The sequence below is a fragment of the Cajanus cajan genome, chromosome 9 (genome assembly GCF_000230855.2).
Source record: "Cajanus cajan strain Asha chromosome 9, NIPB_CcT2T_4, whole genome shotgun sequence".
In the NCBI taxonomy this organism is placed as follows: Eukaryota; Viridiplantae; Streptophyta; class Magnoliopsida; order Fabales; family Fabaceae; genus Cajanus; species Cajanus cajan.
Window position 1 is genome coordinate 15,758,327 of NC_138525.1, and position 24,256 is coordinate 15,782,582.

At 29.5% G+C, this 24,256-nt stretch overlaps 1 protein-coding gene across 1 annotated transcript; it reads left to right on the forward strand.

The window, feature by feature from the left end:
• The first annotated feature begins 2,451 nt into the window (after positions 1 to 2,451).
• ATS (Homeodomain-like superfamily protein) lies at positions 2,452 to 7,335 on the forward strand. The gene is made up of 6 exons (XM_020348515.3): positions 2,452 to 3,654; positions 4,041 to 4,117; positions 4,417 to 4,453; positions 4,721 to 4,841; positions 6,388 to 6,487; positions 6,601 to 7,335. Exons 1-6 carry the CDS (start codon positions 3,189 to 3,191, stop codon positions 6,784 to 6,786), a joined length of 987 nt encoding a protein of 328 aa, XP_020204104.1. The 5' UTR covers positions 2,452 to 3,188; the 3' UTR covers positions 6,787 to 7,335.
• The last annotated feature ends 16,921 nt before the right edge of the window (positions 7,336 to 24,256 follow it).

Here is a 24,256-nt window from a genome sequence, read left to right on the forward strand (position 1 = left end):
CTCCATTCTTGAGAGAGGTAAGATCTCACACATTGGTTAAATAAATGCATATGAACCATATCTCTAATTTCAATGGTCCGGATAAAACTCTCTTTGCTTGAGCCAACCTTGAAATAAAATGAAGGGTTTTTTTTTCTTTCGCAAAGTAAATACATCGAATATTTAAGGCAGTTGAAGATAAATTGTGTATGAATCAATTGAAAAGAGATTGTATGTCAATTTAATCACGAAATTGTTTTAATTTAATTAATAATTTTAAGTTCAAATCTTAAATATGTATTTGTATTTTTTTTTTGTATGTATCATATATATTCTTTACAAAAGCCAATTATGTTTGAATTAGATATACTTTTTGTACCAATTAGATAATTCGAATAAAATTGTCTTTAATAATAAATATTTGTGATATAGAAAAAAAAAATGCAACTATATATCTAGAGTTTAAATTCAAGAATATTAATTAAATTGAAACAATTTCATAATTAAATAAACAATCTCATATATGCAAGGTGAGAGTATTATATTGTTGAGATGTAAGTAAAGTTCTATATCATTTAAATAAAAAGATAAACATAAATTTATATACACACAATTATCTCTAGTAATAAAGAAGTTTTTTGGTGATGTCCAAAAGTAAAACTTAAGGCATCTCCAATAGAAACAATTCATTTGAGTTGCTTCATACATTGAAAAATGAAAAAAGTGATCCCTAGTGTGCCATGTCAACATTAAGCAACTCAAACACAAATTTACTCCAATGGTAAGAAACTTTAAGAAATTCAACTTTTAGAATTTTTTTTCTAATCATTTATGAACCAAATTTATATTTTTATTAAAAAGGATAATTGCACTACAATGAAAGAAAATAAATTACGAGAAAAAATACATAATAAGTAGATATTAAAAATAAAATAAAGTAATAGTAAATACATAAACATTATACGAAATTAATTTTTATCATTATTATTTCCAAAACATTCCCAAATATGTTCAATAAGATCTGCTTGAAATCTGGTAAGGAACGGTTGCTTGAGGGAACAACTCTCTCTCTTTTTCAAGCAACTTATGTTATTACGTCAGAGTTTTCCAATGACAAGAAACCGGGACTTGAATTGCTTCATGGACAAGTAACTCCCATTGGAGTCGCTCTTATAATCCTTGTAGTGAAGAGATGAATGATGGTTTTAGAAAAGGATAGTTATAAATATTGTGGTCATTGTTGTCTAGAACAGGAAGCGCGTTAGAGTAAATTGCTTCTCTGCATGTGGGTCTGCGACCTGGTGTCGCCGGACATCACACCCACTCTCACCTACACTCATATTCCTTTCCCTTAATTCCTTCACAATTTCTCACCTGCACCAACCTTTCTTTCTTTTTTTCTTTTTTTTTTTTAATTCATTTCAACATTTCTAGTTATTAGAGAGCTTCTCACGTGTACAGCTCGACCTTTATTGGCCACTACAGTCTACATACCATTCATTCATGCTTATTACCTAAGACTTCAAATTAATTATATATTAAGAATAATTTTTTTATAGTTTGATAAATACGAAATAATCACATTCTCTAAAAGTTACAGCATATTCATAAGAATTAGGATTCAAAGTTTTAAATTCTAATCACTTAATTAAATAACATAAATCCTTCTACACTCATGTCGACCCAAATTAGTTTTAAGAGTATATTTAATTTCTCATAAAAAATAAATAAATAAGTAGTCATATATAGATTTTAAATATAAATGACATATCTTATATTTATAAACTTGTTATTAAAATCACAAAATGATTAACATAATTAATCCTAGAGCTTGCTTTAGTTTGAGTTAGGGTTGGACTTGGGCATGATATTCATGAAGAATTTAAAATGTATATTATTGTTAATTTGGTTGGACATGATATTATTTGTGGTTTCTTCTCAATTTAGTGGGGTTGGAAAATAGCACTACAAATTAATGCATTAACAGTCAATATAGCGTGACTATATATAGGCATGGTCCAGGACGTGAATTTGAACCTATTTATATTACTTGGTGTGGATGTGTGCCTAAGATATAGTTATAGGTTGAAGAGGAGATGAGGTTTAATGCCACATCTGCATCATGTAACAGAGGGGTAAGGGTGAGTTTAGAAAGAGGATATTTTTTGGACCTGCCGGTCAATCCTCGTTCATAATAAAAGGGGGAATATTCCAATTCAAGAAAATGTATTAAAAAGAGATAAATTAAACCCTGATACAAACAAAAAGAGCAGGGAATTTTAACGGGTCGCGATCCATCATCGCAAACTAGAGACTCAATTCCCATTCCAATATTCCATTCAATAGTACCCATTTTGTTTTTCTCGAAATCCAACACCTTATTCCTGCCAGGAACCACCATTATATCGCTGCACCCTCAATTTTTTTATTTTTCCTTTTTCTTTTTATAATCAATATTGTAATTTTATTAATAATTAATCTCTGTCAAAAAAATTACTAGTTCATTATCTTTAATGAAATTTTTACTCTATCATATTTTATCTAATCACAAAATTTAAACTCAATCATTTTCAAAAAAATTTAATAAGATCTCAAGTCCTATACTATTCAAACTAACTATTTTTTTTTCTTTTTATTTAATTACCTGCAGATAATTAAGAGAAATTCAGACCTTAGGCCCCAGGCTCTTCCTCTCTCTCTCATGACGACTAATCTCTCAGCTTCCATAAATAACTAGTACCCTTTTTCACTAACTTTTGGTTCAAACCACCATCCCCAAAAAACTCTGATACTTTCTCTTTCTCTTCATTTTTTTATCTGACTAGTGACAAGTAGTCCCTGGAACATTAATTACTCTCTCAGCTTTAAAATTTTCCCTATGCTGTGTGTTCCTTCAACCCTAGTTGGGATCCTACTAAAAGCCTAGACAAATCATAAGTTACTCATGATATAATCACACCCTTAAACCCTTCCTTTTCACCTCTTTCAATTCATTCCTTCCCCCTCACCAATTCACACCACAGTTCTTCAATTTTCTGCCAAGTGCCAACTATGAACCATTTCTCACCATAATTGCTTCTCTGAACTCTCTTCATATCAACTCTCATCATCCCTTCTACCTATTAATTAATCCACTTCCCCTTGAATATTTCACCACCTGAAATAAGACCTAGATCTTATTCTCTAGTCTTCGCCACTAGCATATCCCCATGTTCACTAATTCACACACGGTAATGCAAACCTTGTTATCACCCTTGTCGGAGCCAGACCTCTCCTTGAACATAAGCCCTCCCTCTATTTCAGATTCTGAGGCCAAAGAAGTGGGAAGCTTCGGCAAAGTGCTTTACAACGACATGTGTTCAACTTCTGATTCGGCTAGTAGTGGAAGTGATTTGAGCCACGAGTTCCACAACCTTGGTCACCGTGAACCCACACTGAAACTGGGGTTTGGAACCGTGGATTTGAATCAACGTCGTCATCAACAAGTGCAAGGTGTTGTTCCAAGAAGCTTCAATCACCACCTCCTCCAACCTCACATCTATGGCCGTGAGTTCAAACGAAGTGCAAGAGTCGTTAATGGCGTCAAAAGAAGCGTTAGAGCTCCTAGGATGAGATGGACCACCACCCTCCATGCCCATTTTGTTCATGCGGTTCAACTTCTTGGTGGTCATGAAAGTAAGTAAATTGATTAATTAAGTTGATGGGCATGAGTAATAACTGTTAATTAAGTTGTCTCAAGTTTAGAGTTTGAATCCTGATCTTTATGATTCACAGAGATTAATTACTACTTTTGTAATATATCAATAGCTAAAATTTAGTGATTTGAGAGATAAATATCGCTAAATTCATTGTTTAAAGCTTTTTCTAAAACTTTCTTGAAAAGCAATTAATTTCCTTTAAAAGGGTCTCCTGAACAATATTGGTTTAATTACATGCTATGTATGAGTACGAGTAGTTTGATGGCTTCTTTATTATTCTATGCAAAAGATGATGGTCTTGAGACAAAGCATATAACAATCTAGGTTATGTCTAATCTTGAGTTTGTCTTGTCACACTTGCAGGAGCAACGCCGAAGTCTGTGTTAGAGTTAATGAATGTTAAGGATCTAACCCTAGCACACGTCAAGAGTCACTTGCAGGTGGGGTAGCTACTATTCATTCCCATATATATCTTCATAGTCTTTCAGCTTAATGAGTGAAGTTCCGTTTCTTCCTCTTTGAATTAATTTCTGACTAGACAGAACAAAAGAAAGAGAGAAAAGCGAGAGAGAGAGAGAGAGAAGTATTGTTAGTCGTTATAGCTAGGTATGCCTCAAGTAGTGGGGAAGGTATAGAACCAAGGACTAGGGACAAAAGGGGTATCTAGATATGTAATAATGTAATCTTAGCCTTGTGGACTTTTCTTCTCATTTTTATTTTATGCGTGGTGTTCATGCAGATGTATAGAACAGTGAAGAGCACTGACAAAGGCACAGGTAATTGAAATTTGATGTTCCTTCTCAAGGACCCATTTTCGTTTCTTCTATTATTATTATTCTCTTTGTTTGAGATCTTTGGTGATTCGGGTGTGACAGAAGGCTCTATGATTTGCCTCTAGAACGTACTGTTCCCCGTTTGAAACAAAAGTCCCTTGGCACATAGGACTATGCTGACTTCAAATTAGTCTTCAAGTGAATTATTAAGCTGTGGTGTCTGATAAAGAAAGAGCAATGACTCTATTAATTGTTTGATGAATTTTGCAGGTCATGGCCACACAGATATTGGCTTCAACACAAGGCCAGGGATTAATAATGTTCATCTGCATGCACCCTCACCTAATTGTGACACACCAAATTTACCAGACCCCATTCAAAAATCCCTCAGGTGATTCATTCATATATATATTCGCATTCCCTAATTAAACTGTGTGTTCTACCTTTTACTTTATTTTTTACTCACCGATATTGTTCTTTCTATGCAAATCAATGTGAACGTAATGTTGACTTATTGACTTTTCGTGGTTCAACTGCTTGGACCATAACAAGCTAGCTATGTATGCTAATGTAGTACACGCACGAATTTTAAGAAATCCCTAGTGTTTAGTCCTTTTGTTTGAGAGTTTAATTATTCGGGCTTTCTTAACTCTCCTAAAGTAAAAATGAGGTTAAATAATTTCATCTAAGACATGGGTGTTATTAAAGAAAATGTATTTACTATTTTGAAGTACACTAGTGATTGAACCAATAACTTATTATGAGATCGATTAACTTCATTTTTACTTTAGAATAATATAAAAGAATTCCGCTATTAATATAATGTAAAAAAAATACAGTAAATATGACTTTTTAAGTGATTATTATAAAATACAATAAACTTATTATATATTAAAATATTTGTAATTAAATTATAATGTAGAATTATATCGTTAGTGTATATATATATATATATATATATATATATATATATATATATATATATATATAACTATTTGCTTTTAGTTACTTAAAATTAAATATTGATTTTAACAAGAAAAATACTAATTAATTAAAAGTATCTTAAGGCATTAATTAAAGAATTGAAAGTAAAAATTCACGTGTGTCTTTAGCTTTTTGCTTATCTTTTTAATTACGAGCTTCCAAAACGAGAACTTTACCTGTACATAGATTTTGACGAGTAAAACCTAGGGTTCTATAGGTTAGAGGGTGGTCATTTTCTACGTGGACTCTTAATAAAGTTTTCATATTACTCATCTATTAGATCGTCAATGTATTATTGATCCCAATGCGTAGCAAAAGGTCTAGCATTTGGTTCAAATCTCAATGTGTTACATATGCTACAATTTTCTAAGAAAAAGTAAAAGTGATTTCGGTGATATAATAAACTTCAAATGGTAATTGTAGGATCCTTAACAGATTGTGGAGCAACTAATCCACCACCTTTTTTTTTACTATAATAAATAATGATAAGGAATGAATGTTCTGTTGCACATATATATACTACGAATAATCAAGAAATTCAGTTGCATTCACTTACTCATAATCACATGACCCATTATATATATGTCCTAATATTTGGTTATGTTTCGCTACCAAAATTGAGATTGCCAACAAACTTCACTTCTTTCCTTTTCCGACATCTTCATAAGTTCACATCTTAACTCCGAGTTAATTAATTCCTCTGCAAATCGAAACATTTGGATGTTGACCGTTAGTATGTCACATGCCATCTTACCTTCAAAATCCAATCATAAACTCCTGGCAATGCCCTTTTAAAATTGCATATATCAGGAATTGGATTTTGGAGTTTTGCTTATACCACTGTTGGTGCTAATGAATGGACCATTTCATCAGTAGAACATGTTTAATTACCTTGTACATATATATATATATATATATATTATTAATTAATTTTTTATTCTTTCACTTTTCAGGACACCGTGGCAATCATCAATAGAGACAAATACAAACAATAGTAGACAAGAATCGGAAATGGGTTTGACGTATTCTGAGGTGAAGGGAAACGAAATTATGGTAAGTTGGGACGCATGCAAATGGATGTAGCATGTGGCATGTAGTTTTGTTGCATGGTATTATAAATATTCTGTATGGCTTATGTCACTAGGGTAATAATTTTTAAACTGCAGGTTGATGGGCACAGTTATGGAGGCATGTCATCAAATTGCATGAAGGAGTTGGAATCTAACCCTTTGTCACGTTCCGAGGCAATGCCAATGCTTGACCTTGAATTCACCCTAGGAAGGCCCAATTGGCAAAAAGACCACGCGGAATCATCATCAAGATCAGAGTTATTAACTCTTCTCAAGTGTTAAATTAAATAAACAAAGACCAACCAACCCCTTTCCTTCTCGTATGTTAAAAGGGTCTAGTTCGATTGGTTGAGTAGGGTATCTTAATTGTTGTAACTCTTTGTAGTACCGAGTTCAATTCCTACGTATAAAAAAAAAAAAAAATTAAAATGCGTACTATATATGTGTGGAGAGAAAGAGATGAGGAATTAGAATTATTCCATGTGAATGATTTTAGTTGTGTCTGGGGAGAGAGATGGGGAATGGGATAAACCTTAGCTAGAAAACATATGCTTCAGTCCAAGGAAATTCAGGCATTGTCTTTGATGTCATTTTCGGTGCAAGGTATACAACACTATGAAAAAACTAGAATGGCTCTTTCAGGGCATGGACCATGGGTTATAGTTAGGCGAAATAGGACCCATTTGGGAATGCTGATATTGGACAGGTGGGTCAAGTTTTGTGCCAGAACATCCATCATAACATCCTTCTCATCATATCTGTACCCGAGAGAAGAAGACTTACATGTACGTTGAGCTTCAAGTTAACAAATGCAAACTATTTTTCACACCATTCTTCATTCATTCAATCATCTTACTTTCAAACTTTTTCGTTAACTCATTAATTATCAACTCACCTTTCTTCTTCTTCTTCATTAACGCTACTATAAATGTTCATATCATTTTAAAAAAAATAAATTTAAGTTTAACTCAATTTTACAAAATAACTTGTGAATTAATGATTATTTTTTTACATATTTACTATTAATTTTGACTATATTACTGATCAATAGTCTTAAAACAAGATATTCTAAAAAATATATATAAATAATGATAAAACTGCTCCATCCATCATTTCACTTAAGTACAAAAACAAACCAAATGTCATTTTCTACCTTTATTTGTTGAACATTTTTAACTAGCATTTCTATTAATATTCTCCTTTTTCTCACTACTTTACCCCAAAACTGAATAAATTGAGTCTGTGTTTGTGCACAAAGTTGTACATGTTTTTATTGATTTATACTGAAATAATAATAACAAAGATTTTTTTTTTCTAACCATAAGAAGTATTTATATATATATCAATTCGACTGATTACCTTTAACAGGTCTCTTCTCTCCACCTAGTTATTTGTTTTTTCATCCATAAAATTGTAACATGAGATTTCTCCAAAAGAAATTGAGTCCAATTCCACTCGGAATTTGATGATGAAAAAAAATGAGCTTATAAACCGACATTGGTTGAAAATATATTTCTGAAAGAAAAACATAAACAAACAAGCACTGGTTGTTAACTTTTCCTTTTGAGCAGTGCTTTGTGAGTCTTTTTGTTAGTACGTATCAAAAGGTCTAGTTCTGTCCATCTGTGGCCCATTTGAACACTTTTTTTGTGGGCCGAACTTCGGTTCACTGATCATATATATGATATTGTAAGAAACGTCCCTTGTGTTTGTAGATAATATGAAAAAGTAAAAGCCCAAATGGTCCTACCTGTGTTATGATTTATGAATTTACACTGAATTTTGTCATTGACAGGAGAAAAAATAAACTGAATCCTCTGTCCTCAGTTGTTATCATGCCAGGGTTATTTGAATTTGACTTGTCTAAAATGAGTAAGGATAAGGTGAGTAATACTAATCATTGATGAAAAAAGTAATAGTTGGTATTTCAATAAATTCATAATTTTGTTGTGTATATATGTAACGTTCATCATTAATTTTCTTATCGATGATTGAGATTGATTACTTTATTTTTTAAAATGAATTTCTCACTTTGGAATATTCAGATCTCAATTTTTCTTAATTTTTTTTAGAGGGTATCATAATTTTCCAAATAGATGAATTATACATCCTTACATTTTTTTTTCATTTAATAAAATGTTGCATAGAAAGATAATTTGAGAAGAGTCAAAATTATTCACAAATAAATTACACCTTAGTAGAATAATATAAGTTTATGGAATATTGTTTGGTTAGATTTATTGACATATATATGGAAACAAAATGATCACCGTCGTTAAGAAATGGAGTCCACTTACCTCATAAAATTTACGGGTAAGTGTACTTTTTTTGTTTTTATTTTTATTATCAAAGATTTGTATAGGAATCAATAATAATAATAAAAAAATACTTTTACTTCCTTTACAAATTTTAGAAAATAGACTAAAAATAAGTAAAAATAAGTTTTTATTAACATTGTAAACAGTTATATTCCATTATTTAATCATAAAACACTAATAAATTTGTTGACTTTTATAATAACTATCTTAAAAATTATTTCAGTGATGATTTTTGATTAATTGACAGTACAAAACTTTTTAACCGACAGTGTATGATCATTAAATTATAACAATAAAGTAAGAATTTTGTAAATAAAATTTAAAAAGAAAAGTAAACTAGTAATTTCATAGTGAGTCGAAAATAAAGTTTAATTTGGTTAATATTATTGGTTTAACTTTTCCTTTTTCCTTATGAAGTCAATATTTTTGTACGTATGAAAAAGTGTAGTTGTGTCCCTCTCAGCTGTGTCCTCTGTATGCCCCAGCCCATTTGAAGACTTTCCTCGTGGGCCGAAAGTTCGGTTTGCTGAGTTGCTTCAAATTGTAAGCACCGTCCCTTGTGTTGTACAAAAATGATGAAGTAAAGGTCCTACTTCTGTACCAAAATTATAAAAGTAAAAGGCCCTGTCCTCGTATTGATTTTAAGAAACTTGCTGTTATGCTACTTTCTTTACTTTTCTGCTGGCCATCATTATTTTCCTTTGGATCTTATTCATCACTCACAATATATGTTGCTTCAGTTTTCTTTTTCTTACAGTATTATTAATACAATGTCTTTTTTTTTTAGCTTAATTAGTGATTAGTTTTTATCTAATAGAATTTTCATCCTAATCACGTTTTTATACTCACGTTATTTAAACCACTACATTTTGATTAGTTAAAACTTTGATAATGATTAGGTTTTTTCTGTTTAAGATACTAATTGTATTGTTTTATATAAGGAATAAACGAGAGTATCATTTTTACTCAATTGTACATAACATAGACTTTTTTTTTTAATAACATATAGTCAATTCTAAATCTGTTGAATATTAATTTTTTTTATACCTTTAATAGATTATTTGTTAACGAGTCATTCATTAATTTCTCATGAAAGTTAATGGATTTATAGTATTAACAATAAATCACAATTTTGCACACCAGATCAACTCTTAAGATGTAGAAGAATAAAATGATATCTTTAGTCACAACTTCATGTTAAGGTAAGGATCCAATTTTAATCTTTGGTTAAAGAGTCTAAATACCAAATCACTTGACCTAATGATTTTTGGTATAATAAATCACATTGAACAAGCTATTGCTTAAATTACATATAATCATTAAATATAGTTATTATTTAAACTACTTGATTTTATGAATACCTTTAAATTTATATTTAAATTTATAACACAATTGAAATTAACTAAATAATTTAACTATCCTTATTATCTTGATATCTGTTTTTTATACCTAGAATTTGAGGTAGTAAGTACATTCTTGCATGGGTTAATGTTTGATGTATAACGAAACACATTGTTTGTTAGTTTGTATAGAATTTTTATTTTTCTTTTATCTATGAAAACTGAATTTAATATTAAAAAATTACATTAAATCACATACAATAGTCAGCCAACTTAGCTGAGCATAATACCTCATTGCATAAATCGTTTGTATAATAAATAAAAAAACAGAACACATTTTTTTTATCCTTTTGGGTCATAGAAAACAAACATGTCAATTTTAGTTAACTAGGCAAATTTTATCTTGTTCAAACCAAAGACAAGTTGAGACCTCAAATGGAAGTAAGGAGATTGATCGAGAGGGATGAAAAGGTATAGCCGTAACGGTAAGTCAATAATGTGCAACAAGAGAAAGTCGCTACTTTTAAAATATTGCGACAAATTTCTCAAAAAACACACTTTTAACAGACAAAAATGAAAAAAATAAAAAAAAGTTCTTTATAAGCCTAATTTATGTACAAACAAATTTTTCAATGTTTTGAAGAAATTATATACAAATTAACTTATACATAAATTATTTTATTTTTTTTCTTTCTATTTCTTTTAGAAGTGTTTATAGAAGAAGTTTTCAAGTTATATGCTATTTGACATTTAAAATTAAACTAATAAAGTTTTTATCTTAGTGAGTGTTTTAGGGATAAATGACAAATAAAGCACATAAGATAATGTGATAAATAAACTTCAATAATTAACAATGTAAATTTGAAGCAATAAGTTTAATAAACATTGTAAAGTGTCTTTAAACCTTGTATTTTTCATCCAAATGGTCAAATTTGAACTCAAAATCTCAATGAGCATTCTCCTTGCTTTGGTCATACACTTGAGGATTCAATACATTTAATTACCACCCTTTCCTCATCAAGAAATGTCATATACAAATCTTTGGAGATTTAAAAGAGATAAATATTTTTCCCTTGTCCAGAGTAGTATTAACAGAGTAGTATTAAGTCTTATCTTTTACCATCCTTTTAGAATTCAAAAGGATTATTATCCTTTCTTGTCCAAAGGAGACACTTTCTACATCTATACATATAAGGGAAAAACCAAAAATTTGGTTTGAAAGGATTATAACATCAATATTATAATTATTTTGTATACTTCACATTCATATTATAACATCAATATAACTATCCAAATCTTCAAATTTACAATATCATGAATTCACATATAAAAATCTTTTTAAATAATAACATGACATATTCTTAAATTCCATTAAAACTTCAACGGATCATGAACAAATATTCAATTAATGATTACAATTATAAATTACAATTAATGATTCAATTAAACAATATAATTATAAAGAATGAAAGTTCATATTAACTAGGGAATGTCTACTCAAACAATTATGGGGAAGGGAAACATGAAAGGGGTTGCACTCATACGAAGATGTGAGTCCTAAGAATCATCCTAGTGTAAGTGATTTCATTCTCCTTCTCCAAATTGGCTCCCTTCCTTTTCTCTATCATTTTAGGTCACATGGAAGAAGAGTGAGAATGTGTGACTAATGTATGCAGTAGGATTTATAAACATAACTTTGTTTTATTAGGCCCTATAGGCCCATTTTATTTTTAAAAAATCATCACCTTTAAACTAACTCCAAATAATCATCTAAGTCCATCTTATTTTAAAACATCATGTTATTATTATTATTATTATTATTATTATTATTATTATTATTATTATTATTATTATAAAATCTTAATTTAGAAAAATGTTACATTCTACCCTTAATTAAATTTTATCCTCAAAATTTGGATTATAGAGTCAGACCTTTAAGTGCACCATCTTATTGTTTACTACACTTAGGACATCCCACTAACCTACATGTGTTTTCTTAACCTTACTCTTGTTTTTAGGGTTTCAAGTGTTAGTGAGGTACTAAGCTTTTCTCTCTTTTTATTTTCATGTTTTTAATTATGTGCTCCAAATCAACCAATATTTTTATTCTGTTATCATGGATTTGTACTTTGCTTTACCAATTGATTATTGGCCTAATATTGGCCTTATATTCGATTTGTGTATATTTACACTTAATTGAGCTATAATGTAAAATTTTGTCAAAATTGTACTTTTTAATGTATGATCCTTATTTAAGTCATATCTCGGGCTATAGGGATGTTTTTAAGGTGATCTTGATCTTTATAAAAATCTTAAAGAGGGATCTACAACTTTCACAAATAAGTCTAGAGCTAAAACAATTTAAACCATAAATTAATATGGTTATAAAGTTGAAAATAATGTTTCTTGTTGGCAAACTTATGTTGTTGCAGTATTATGAGTATAACTTAAGTTGTACATATCATGTTGACACAAAATTTGTGCCTAAATTTCAAGTACAAATTTGTCTACAACAATTTATACATATTATATTATGTGTATATCTCTTTCTAACATTAATAAATGTAAATAAAGTATTAAATGATGTGTTAAAGAAAGATAGATAAAAAAAATAATGTTATAACAATTATTATATAAATTTATTGTAAAAATATCATTCCTCAACCAAGAAAAGGATGTGAAGAGATTATTTAAACAAAATTAAAACCTTAACAATTACATCCAAGAAAAACATACTTCTTTATATCACGAGTTAATTAAAAATAATTTTAGGACGTTGATCTAATTATTCTAAAAGTATAATAAATAATTTTATTTAAATATTATATATATATATATATATATATATTATTTAACTATTTCTATTTTGAATTCTTTTAGAAGCATCTGACCATGATCATTATTAAAAAGAAAATCTTCTTTAATTATGTAAACATGTAATAAACATTCATTTTGATCTCTAAATTTGAAAGACACTATCATATTAGTTCTGAAACTAACAAATAATCAAATAAGTTTTTAAAATATCAAATAAGTCCATAAATTTAATTATTTATTATCATTTTAATTCCTAGATATATATCAATAATATCACTTTCGCCACATTTTTTTTAGATTTAAACTAATTTAATTGTGAATTAATTTTTGCTTTGAAAAACATATTTAATATATTTAATTCCTAGATATTTAATATATATATATATATATATATATATATATATTAATTTTAAAGACTAATACAACGTTCTTCAAACTTAGACCGAGTATTTTCTTGGCAAACATGTGATAACGTTTTTTTTTTCAGTCACCTTACGTGTTACGATGACCCTCTTAAGTACATTTTACTATTTACAATGTTCGAAATCAAAATTTTACTTGAATTTCAGTTTCTTCACATCAGTAAATATAAACGTATTTGTTTTGGTAATAATAATAATAATAATAATAATAATAATAATAATATTATTATTATTATTATTATTATTATTATTATTTATTCTAAAATGGTCTTATGCAAAGTGCAGTCACGAGTCACAATCGTGGTCGATGATCAACATTTGTTATGTCACAGCTATGATCACATGGTATCGACAAGATCGATGATGCCTGAAAAGGATTGTCATAGTGAGTAGCTGTTTTGTGAAACTAATCTTGGTGATTAAGGACTTTAGCTATCTCATTCAAATAGCACCTATTTCATCTGGATATAAATTTACACCTATAACATACGATCACTTTGGTGATCAAGGACTTTTGTTAGAGTTTAATTAATGTTAAAATTAATTGTTAAAACTTGTGTTCTAATATTTTAAGATTAAGAGGATTTCAATCCAATTATTTCATTTAAGGATGGTCATTCTTTTATTTTTAGATTAAATTATTATGAATGGATTCTAATTAAAGATTATAATTTAGAAAATACTTTATTTTAAACAGATCCTAAGACTATTTTAGAACATGTAAGATTGACGGCTAACAACTAATTTGGCTATTTTGTAACTGCCAACATACGGTTGTGATAATCAGTGCAGAAAGGAAGAAGTTAGGCCCAAATTTGTTGATTAAGCCCATGAAAAGCAGGAGCGGCAAAGGAAACATCGGAGGCATGGCTATTTATACACCTCTCTTTTTATTTTTTTTATTTTTTTATTTTATATAAGTACACCTCCTTTATTTAAAAAAAAAAAAGAAATTCTTAAATATCCATAATTTTTTTATTTTTTTAATTTTACACCTCTAATTTTTAAAAATTTTTTTTTCACACATCACCTTCTTTATCTCTTTCGATTTTCATATGTACCCTCCTGTCTTTTTTAACTTTTCACATATTTCGGTAGATAGTTTTAATTCTCTTGTTTTTACATTACTTTCTTCTTTCTTCACCTTTTTCACTTTTTCACATGCACTCATACCGTAGAACTGGTACGTGACAGCATTGTAGGTACATGCGACTTCCTTGACAGTTTCTACCGAACTAGACACACAACACATTTTCACTATTTTGGAGTACTGTGCAGGATAGTGAAATTAACATTCTAGAAAGAACTTTCCATAATTGCTTATTTTACATACTTGCAGAAAGTACTTTTCGGAATAGTAAATTTAGTGTTCCGGAAAGTATTTTATGAAAGTTTGTAAAATAACACACTTTTGGAAAGTCCTTTCTGAAATAGTAAAGTTAATGTTCCAAAAAGTACTTTCTGGAAGTATGTTATTTTACATTATTTCAGAAAGTACTTTCCAAAACACTAAATTTATTGTACTAGAAATAACTTTCTGGAATTATGTAAAACAATATAATTCCAGAAAAATACTTTCTAGAACATTAATTTTACTATTTTGGAAAATATTTTTTAAAAGTGTGTTATTTTACATAATTCCAAAAATTTATTTTCGGAATAGTAAATTTAGTGTTCCGGAAAGTACTTTTTATAAATATGTTAAAAACTCAATTTCAAAATATGCATTAGTTTTAATATTCCAAAAAGTATTTTTTGAAACACTAAAATTATTTGATGTTGAGTTTTCTACACGTGTGAATGAGAGAAGTGCTTGAAGAAAAATGCACATTTGACTCGACACTTTTGACACGGTCAAGAAAGTCACACGCGCCTATAATGTTGTCGAAAACTAGTTATACGTTCTTTGTGTGTGTGTGTGAAAACTAAAAGTGGGGAGCGAGAAAATAATAGTGAGAAAACTGAAAGAGGAGGGGGGGAAGAGTAATGTAAAATTGAAAGAATTAAAACTACCTATCTAAATAGGTGGGGTTGAAGAAAAGGTAAGGGAATGATGGAGATTCCTAGTGGAAGAGATTGATGTTCCTCAACTAGTTCCATCTTCTAGTCCAATCTTCTCTTGAGGTTGAAGTATCTTCACGAAATTGAGATTCAAGCTCCAAGAGCTTGAAGGAAGCAACAATGGTGGGGCACTCTTCTTGAAGAAGAAGAAGAAGTTTGATGAACCAAGGCACAAAGGAAAGATTCCTTTGTGAAGGTCCTTAAGGAGAGAAAGTTCTCCACGATTTTGGACTCTTGAGAGAGAGAGAATTTTCTGAATTCTAATCTCATAAATGTCAAAAGTGATTACAAATGCAAAAGAAAGACTTATATAGAGTAGGGAAACTTGTGGTGCAAGCTAGACTAACTATGGTTCAAGAGAATCATGGTTAGCCAAGTTTGACTGGCCTAGTTAGTTTAGGAAGCTTGTGGAACAAGTTTCTAACTTAGAAGCTTGGGAAGCAAGCTAAGTTAGAAGCTTGTAGCATAAGCTTCCCAAGTGTGTAGGAAAAGCTATCCAATTCGGCCAAGAAGAGAAGCTAGGCGACCTTGACTTGATTTCCCATATTTCCAAAATCTTGGAATTGGTTTAGTTAGGTTCACCAAATGGTGGTGAGACCTAGCTAAATCAATTCCTTGGAAAAATATGGAGGAAAACAAGATCAATATGTAAAATTTGGCCTAAGCCCACTTCTGGTCCAATTACTAGTTGTATCTACACACCTTACTATTTGTCACCCCACTTCTACTACTGAAAATATGAAAATGAATGACCTTTAATACAAGGTCAAATGGAGCAAAAGTCTCCAAGTAACATACCCTAAATACTCAAAGGAATATCCTATAATGAAAGAAAGAAAGTGCCTCACAAATACAAAGGCAAAATAAACCTATACGAGTAACTACTATGTACACAATCATATGAAAGGTCTTCAAGATTAACCCATTCCTCTTGGGTCCTTCAATATATCATCTCTTGGTCTTCTTGGCTTTGGCATGATTCCATCATCCCCTTCCTCTTGAAAATGATTTGTCCTCAAATCTCGAGGATCTTCATGATAGACATCATTACCTACAATTATAAAATACCAATTATGAGAGGTGACATCTTCAAATAACAAATGTGAAAGGTATACCCTAAGAGGAATCCTTCTAGAGAACCTAGCAAAGAAGTTTAAATTAATTACACTAGACCTTCTAAGGTAATGGATAAGATCCTCTCCTAAACAAAGTTTAGGTATGTAACTAAAATCTAAGAATGTGTTAAAACTAAGACTATAACATCTTAAAGAATTAGTCCTAACAACTAAAACATCTTGCCTAAAGTATCATATGTAGTAACCTAGGCATTTCCTAGAAAATAGGGAAAATACTACTAAGAAATTTCCTAAACAATTTTGGAGTATATTATTTGCTAGATAGTTATGAGTAAATAGTGAAAACCCATATAATCTAAGTTTATCTAGTAGGGAAGTAGTCAAATTAAGTTCAAGTAGATGTGAACTTCCCTTTGAAGATAGACATGAAACACATAGAAGGGGGTTGAATATGTGTGTGTGTGAACAAAGGTATTTTAAAAAACTTTTCTCAAGAAAACTTTCTTTTGTCCTGTAAAATGTTGTTAGTAATTGTTAGACAAAAACTACCCAGGTTTGGTTTAATAGAATGATTCTTCGTCTAGGAATTTCATCATCTGCTTAAAGAAAATGTTTCTTAGCCACAAGTCGTCCTTTATGATAATAAATTAAACATGTGTGGTTTTCGTCTGAAGATAGTTGTAACAAATGATAAATGATGGACGAAGTTTTCAGTAGGTTACATCAACTACGTGAAAGTGCGTCTAAAGCTTAATAAAATAGTGCAAGTATTTTTATACTGGTTTGCTCAAACTGAGCTACGTCCAGTTTCCTTCAAATGAAAGGTCCCACTAGATAAATAGTTAAGTACAAGTATTCTTTAATCAGTCTCTTCAGGCTCGCAGTGAGTATTATGGACCACCCAGGTTAAAACCACTCCTAGTCCAAGTATTCTCGACCTTTCCAGGTCCTGAGTATTCTAGACCATCCTGGTCACGGTCACTCCTGGTCAAGAGTATTCTCAACCACTCTGGTTGACTAACTTCACTCACCAGCTCTAATATTCTTAAACCACTTCTGGTTCTCCAAGTATTCTCGACCACTCTTGGCCCGTCGACTTCACTCATCAACGCTAGTATTCTTAAATCATTTATGGTTCTCCAAGTATTCTCAACTACTCCTGGCCTGTCGACTTCACTCATCAACGCTAGTATTCTTAAATAACTTCTGGTTCCCCAAGTATTCTTGACTACTCCTGGCTCGCCAGCTTCACTCACCAGCGCTAGTATATTCTTATCAGCCACTTCAGGCTAGCAGTGAGTATTCTTTGACAAGCCCCTTCGGGCATTACAAGTATTCTTTCCCTAGCCTTTTCAGGCTTTACGATATTAACTAGGCAGGTTTGATTTGAGTGTATGGGTTACTCTTATAGAGAGGATACATAGGTTTCTACACTCACTAAGGTATGCAACCTTAGTCTTTACAAAGATTGAGTGTTTGGTTTACTATCATGGAGAGAATACATAAGATGGCACACTCACGAAGGTTTTGCTTGTAAGATACACATGTTTGGAACTCCTTAGTTTACAGAGATGAATACACTATGGTATATTTTACTTTATATGCTCTATCTCTAGTTTTGTTGCATCATGGGTTGGATATCACTCTTTTTCTCGCTTGAACCATTTCGGGCCAAACAACCAACCTTTTAAGGTTTGGGGTAGTGATATATATATAGTCTTGTAAAATCTGCCCATTGCTAGTGTCCGTTGAAGCAGATATAGTCGTTCACGACTAGTTTGATCTTCTCATTTAATGCTCAAATGCATTAAATGTTGCTTCCTATGATAGACCTTGCGTGAAGTATTTCTTGTCTTGGTAGCAGTAGTTTCTAAATTCTGCAGAGACCTAGAAACCCTTTTTTTTTCAAGTTACATAGTTGTGGAATTTTGTCTTTGTTTGAAAAAGTAATGTATTTTTTCTAACACATGCATGCTTTTAGTTATGCGCTTGATTTTCTCCTTTCTTCTTTTCTTCTTACAACTACGATGACTTCATGTGTTCTCCTGTGAGTGTGGACGATATTCAAATTGTCCTTTGAAACTTTATTCCTCAGGTGGTTGCGTGACAACTTTCGTCTGTGTCTGGTAGTCTATATGTAGCTCAAGCCTTGACCTTTGTCTGAGCATTTGTCATTAACGCATTGACTTTTCCTTTTGTCTTCGTTTGTGTCTTTATGTTGCGTTTTAGATTGTGCTTGACACAATTTTGCCTTGTTCTTGATTTGGCCTTGTTGGATGCTTGTGTCAATCTTTCGTCTGTCGTCCTGTATCATCTGATGCATATGCTTGTTCTTCATTTTACCTGTACTTATGTTCTTCTGAAATACTAACACACTTGTTAGATATAACCACGTGCATTATATTTGTCACACTTAAAACCTTTCTGGGAATTACTTTGTCTGACTTAACCCCCTTAAGATCTAACATAGAATATATGACATTATAAGTTGTATCTATTCCAAGAATTGAGGGCTTTATTAGAACATCTAAGGTAGAAAGGGTCCTAAAGAAAAGAAGGTTATCTACCTTGGGCACCACCAAGGTAGTAGCACAAGAAGTGGGACTAAGTGAAGTCCACTTCTTCTTCACTAAATCTTGAAGTTGAGATTCTTTTTCTTTAAAAAGAGCTTGTTTTTGAATCTCTACTTCATGACTAATGGAAACATAAGGGTAAGAGTTAAGGTCTTTATGAATGAAGAGAATATTTTTCAAAAGTTTTTTAGTGATAAAACAATTCTCTTTATTCACTAGTCCTTTAGAGGATACATCTTCCTCCTTACTTTTCCCTAAGCTAAATAACTTTCTTTTTTCTTTTTCTTCTTTTCTTTTGAGTTTCATTTGTACTTGATCCTTAGCCACTTGTTGAGGTGAGAAAGAATGAAGCACAAATTTATTTTCCTCATGTGTGAAGGTGATTTCATTAGTAAGACCATTGTGCATAGTTTTCTTTTCAAATTGCCAAAGTCTTCCTAAAAAAATATGACAAGCTTCCATTGGTACTATATCACATAAAAATTGGTCTTCATGCTTCCCAATGAAAAACTTGACTTTCACTTGTTGGTCAACTACTATGTCACCATCCTCATTAAGCCAATGTAATTTGACAAGATTTAGGATGAGACATAGTAATTAAACTCAACTTTTCAACCAGCCTAGTGCTACAATAGTTGCACCATGAGCCACTATCCACAATGAGAGAACATGTTTTGTTAGAAACATTGCATCTAGTATGAAAAATGTTCTCTTGTTGAGATAGGGTACTACTAGATTGGTTGTTAAGGAGTCTCCTAATCAATGGAAGCTCTCCTTCATAAAGATAAGTCAACTCCAAATTATCCTCTTGTTCACTTGTTTCCTCCTTACTCTCACTTGAGGAGGTAGTAGTCTCTTCTTGACTACTATAAGTATCATGTCCCCCTAAGATCATGACTTTCTTTGTGGGGCATTGAGAAACAATGTAACCTCTCCCTAAACACTTGAAACATTTAATATCACTAGTGTTTATGCTAGTGTATGAGATGATTGTCCCTTTACCCTTATCCTTAACTAGTTCTTTGGAGGGTTCTAAAGTATTTTTTCTTTCAAAAGGTTTTCCCTCCCTCTTGTAATCTTCTTTTTAACCTAGCATATTTACTCCTTCTGTTTCTAACTTCTTTCACCAATTTCTCACTCATTTTATCTTTAATTACATTCGGTAAGAGATGAACAAGGCAATAATTTACGTCATCACATTAGTTCAATAGCCATTTTCCGGTTCAGGTAGCAATGAAAACAACTTAATTGGTCCAACTTTTTTAGTACGTTAGATATACATTCGCTGGAATGAAGATTTTTTTTTATTTTTTTTTATTTTATCATTACTGGATGATTCTTTTTTATTTATTTATTTATTTTTAATTTTTTATACATCATCATATATGATTTTGTTTTCATCGAAAGATCCGAGGCGGCAAATGAGATATTTAATCCAATAATTTGGCGATGTGGCTTTACTAACTACTCATCATTTGTCTTGTTAGCTAATTAAAGAAAATAAAATAATCATCAGTCACGACTTTCGTTTTTTCTTAAAAATGAAATGTTGTCAATCAAACAAAAACTACATATCAATTTCTTGGTCTATGTTCTCTTTAAATTTATCAGGCAGTAGTTGAAATGTTTTATTAAAATTGGCACTGAAGTTGCGAGAGTTGGTCATGGTAGTCACTAAACAAATTTTTTACCCCCTTAATAATTAAAAATATAATGGTCAAAATATTGTGAAGGTCAAAAATGATTATAGAAATAAGTATATTTTGTATATTAATATAGATATACTTAGTTTTAGTATTTTGTTACCGGAACTGGATGTTATTTTATTAATGAACTGTTTGGGTGTGGGGAGTGGTTTACCTTCTAAGCATCTATTATTGGCTTGAAAGTTGAAACATGTTCTCCATTTAAAAACTTCATCTGACACAAGCTAGTTGGATATGAATTATGGCTGTTTAAAAAAGTACATCCATAACTTTTATTTTAAACTGAAATTGCATTAACTGGTCATCTCATATTAGACATGAAAATTGATTCATGTAATATGCTAAGTTGTTAATATAAACCCTAAACCAAATTGTTTCCACGAAATATTGTCATCTTAGCTGCATTAATTAGAAGTCAAACCGAAGTACCAATGTTTTATATTAGCGACACAAAGAGTGTTAGGATTCAAACAAGTCCCACGTCGATAAAATAATACAACAAATAACAACTTATATAATACAAATATACTTCAATGATTGAGAGGCTTTTAGGTGATGACCAAAAGTAAAATCGTGAGGACTAAAGCCCAAAGCGGACAATATCTCATCATTGTAGAGTATGTTTGTGTAATAACCTTATAAAAATAACAACCCCATCAAAGAGTATGTTTGGTTTAAGAAAAAATAATAAAAGGAAAGGAAATGAAGAAAAGTGAAGAGAATAAAAATAAGAGAACAAAGAAAAAATAAATATTATTTAGGGTTGAAGAAATGTGTCATCTTTCTTGCATCTCTTCGTATCTTCACGTTTACAAAATCGTGAATGTATAATAATTTATACATATTTGTTACTTCTTCTCCCTATTTCATTCTCAACTCTGCGTTAAAAAGAATGTTAGTAATATAATTTTTTACATTTTAAATTTTTTTATTATTAATTAAAATTTATTAAAAATTATAAGATGTAAAAAAAAAAATCATCCTACAATAATTATAATTTTAGCATTTGTAAAATGTTCAAAAATGAATGTTGTCACTTTTCAATGCAGTGCTAATTATTATTTTTTCTAATATGTTCCTTAATAAATTATTCAATTAACACAATTAAAAATAATATACTTATTAAGAGGTTGAACTATTTTAGTAAAATTATCTTAAAAAGTGATATGTTTATTGTTATTTTTAATTTGTATACAAATTTTAAAATGTAATTATTGTCAGATAAAGAGAGTATTAATTATTTTAAAATAATCCTTTTTTTTTTCTTCTTTTTAATTAGTTGCTAGAGGTTGAGTCCAAAATCCAATCCAAATCCTCTATTTCACATTTTTATCTCTCCATTTTTATTTTATTAATAAAATATTTCTTCCATAATGCATTTTAATTATTCTAATTTATTTATTATTTCTTTTAAAAAAATGAATGTTATACTAGTATCGGTCATATACCTTATACTCCAATTCATTTGTACTTGATTTCATAGAGCTTCACATTTTGTATACTCCTCTCTTATCTTATCTTGCTTTTTCTTCCACCTAACGTAATCTACATTATATATGCATTTATGAAACATGCTTGTATACATATATATTTGGATTCATTCATTTCTTATATACATATATATATATATATATATATATACACGTAATCTATTTGACTATGTGCAAGTACGGGTGCACACATAAACACACATATGTATAGAGGAAGATCCATTTATTTCAATAGTATATCTATATATATTTACTTTACTTAATAACTCTTGTTCTGCATTAAATTTTAACTATTAAACTATTGAATTAAAAATTTTTAATGCATAGATCAAGTTTACAAAATTTTAAAAAATTTGAAAATTATTTGAGATCTCATATCATTAATTCAAATTGACGGATAATTATAAAAATATTTTATATGTTGGTTTGAACGGAGTATCAAATAATTTTTAAATTTTGTAAATATTTACAAACTTGATCTATGCATTAAGAACTTTTAATCCAACGGTTGAATTGTTAAAATTGAATATAGAATATAAATTATGAAGTGGAACAAATCTAAATAGACTTACTCTTAGAATAAGTATGTCCCTCCTTTTATATATATATATATATATATATATATTAACTATCCAAAATAAATTAGTACTAATAATCCACTTAATCAATGTATTACTATTTAAATAATTATATTTAAGAGATTTCAAGATTAAAAACTATATTGTCATTATATATTTATTTTTCTTATTAAGATTTTTAATATAATGCTAGTATAAAAAATAGTGATTATTTCTTACGGGAAAATATAACTGAATAGTGAATATATATATATATATATATATATATATATATATATATATATATATATATATATATATATATATATATATATATATGTATGTATATTTGTGTGTGTAGAGGGTTCAAACGACACCGGTGTAATTTTTACTAAGTGTTACACTGCTCAATAACTTTATGATCTAGGAGATATGAACTTTCAATCTAACAGTTGGATTTTCAAAATTCACATTTAATATAAATTTATTGAGCGGTGTAACACTTAGTAAAAGTTATACCGGTGTCATTTGAACCCTCCTCTATATATATATATATAGAAGATGATTATAATAACATCGGTGTAACTTTTACTAAGTATTACACTGTTCAATAACTTTATATTAAATGTGAATTTTGTAAATTTAACTGTTAAATCGAAAGTTCTTTACTCTTAGATCATATATACAAAATTTTATATTAATCTAAGATGATTTGATACTATATTATTATAAAACAAAATTGACATAATATATATTTCAACATATATTAAAATATGAACGTTTTGATTACCTTCAAGTTGTTGTTCAATTTTAACAAAATTTGATATAAATATATAAAGTGTTATGAACTTTCAATCTAATGGTTGAATTTACAAAATTCACATTTAATATAAATTTATTGAGTGATGTAATACTTAGTAAAAATTATATTGATTTTATTATAACATTCCTCATATAGATAATATGTTTATTTCTTTATATTAACATAATATTTTAACACACAAAAAATAAAAAAAAACTATTATTTATTTCATAAATGTAACAAAAAAACTTAAGATGTTATAATAAGCATGTTTGTGTATTATATAATCTAAAATACTAGTAAACATTTAAAAAAAGAAAAATATATTTTAATTAAAAAATACATTATAATAACTAATGAGTAAAACACATTTCGTGTCTTTCTTTAAATATATACATATTAGCAGAGGTGGTCAACAGCTATCAAAAGATTCAAATAAAAAAATTATATATTAAAAGATTTTTCGGACCTATTTTAATTATTGTTATACAACTTTTTAAGAGGTTAAAATGTTAAAATAACATGAACACCAAAATAAAAAACCGTTTTTATATATAAAAGAGATTAATGAAAGATATAATAAAAAAATA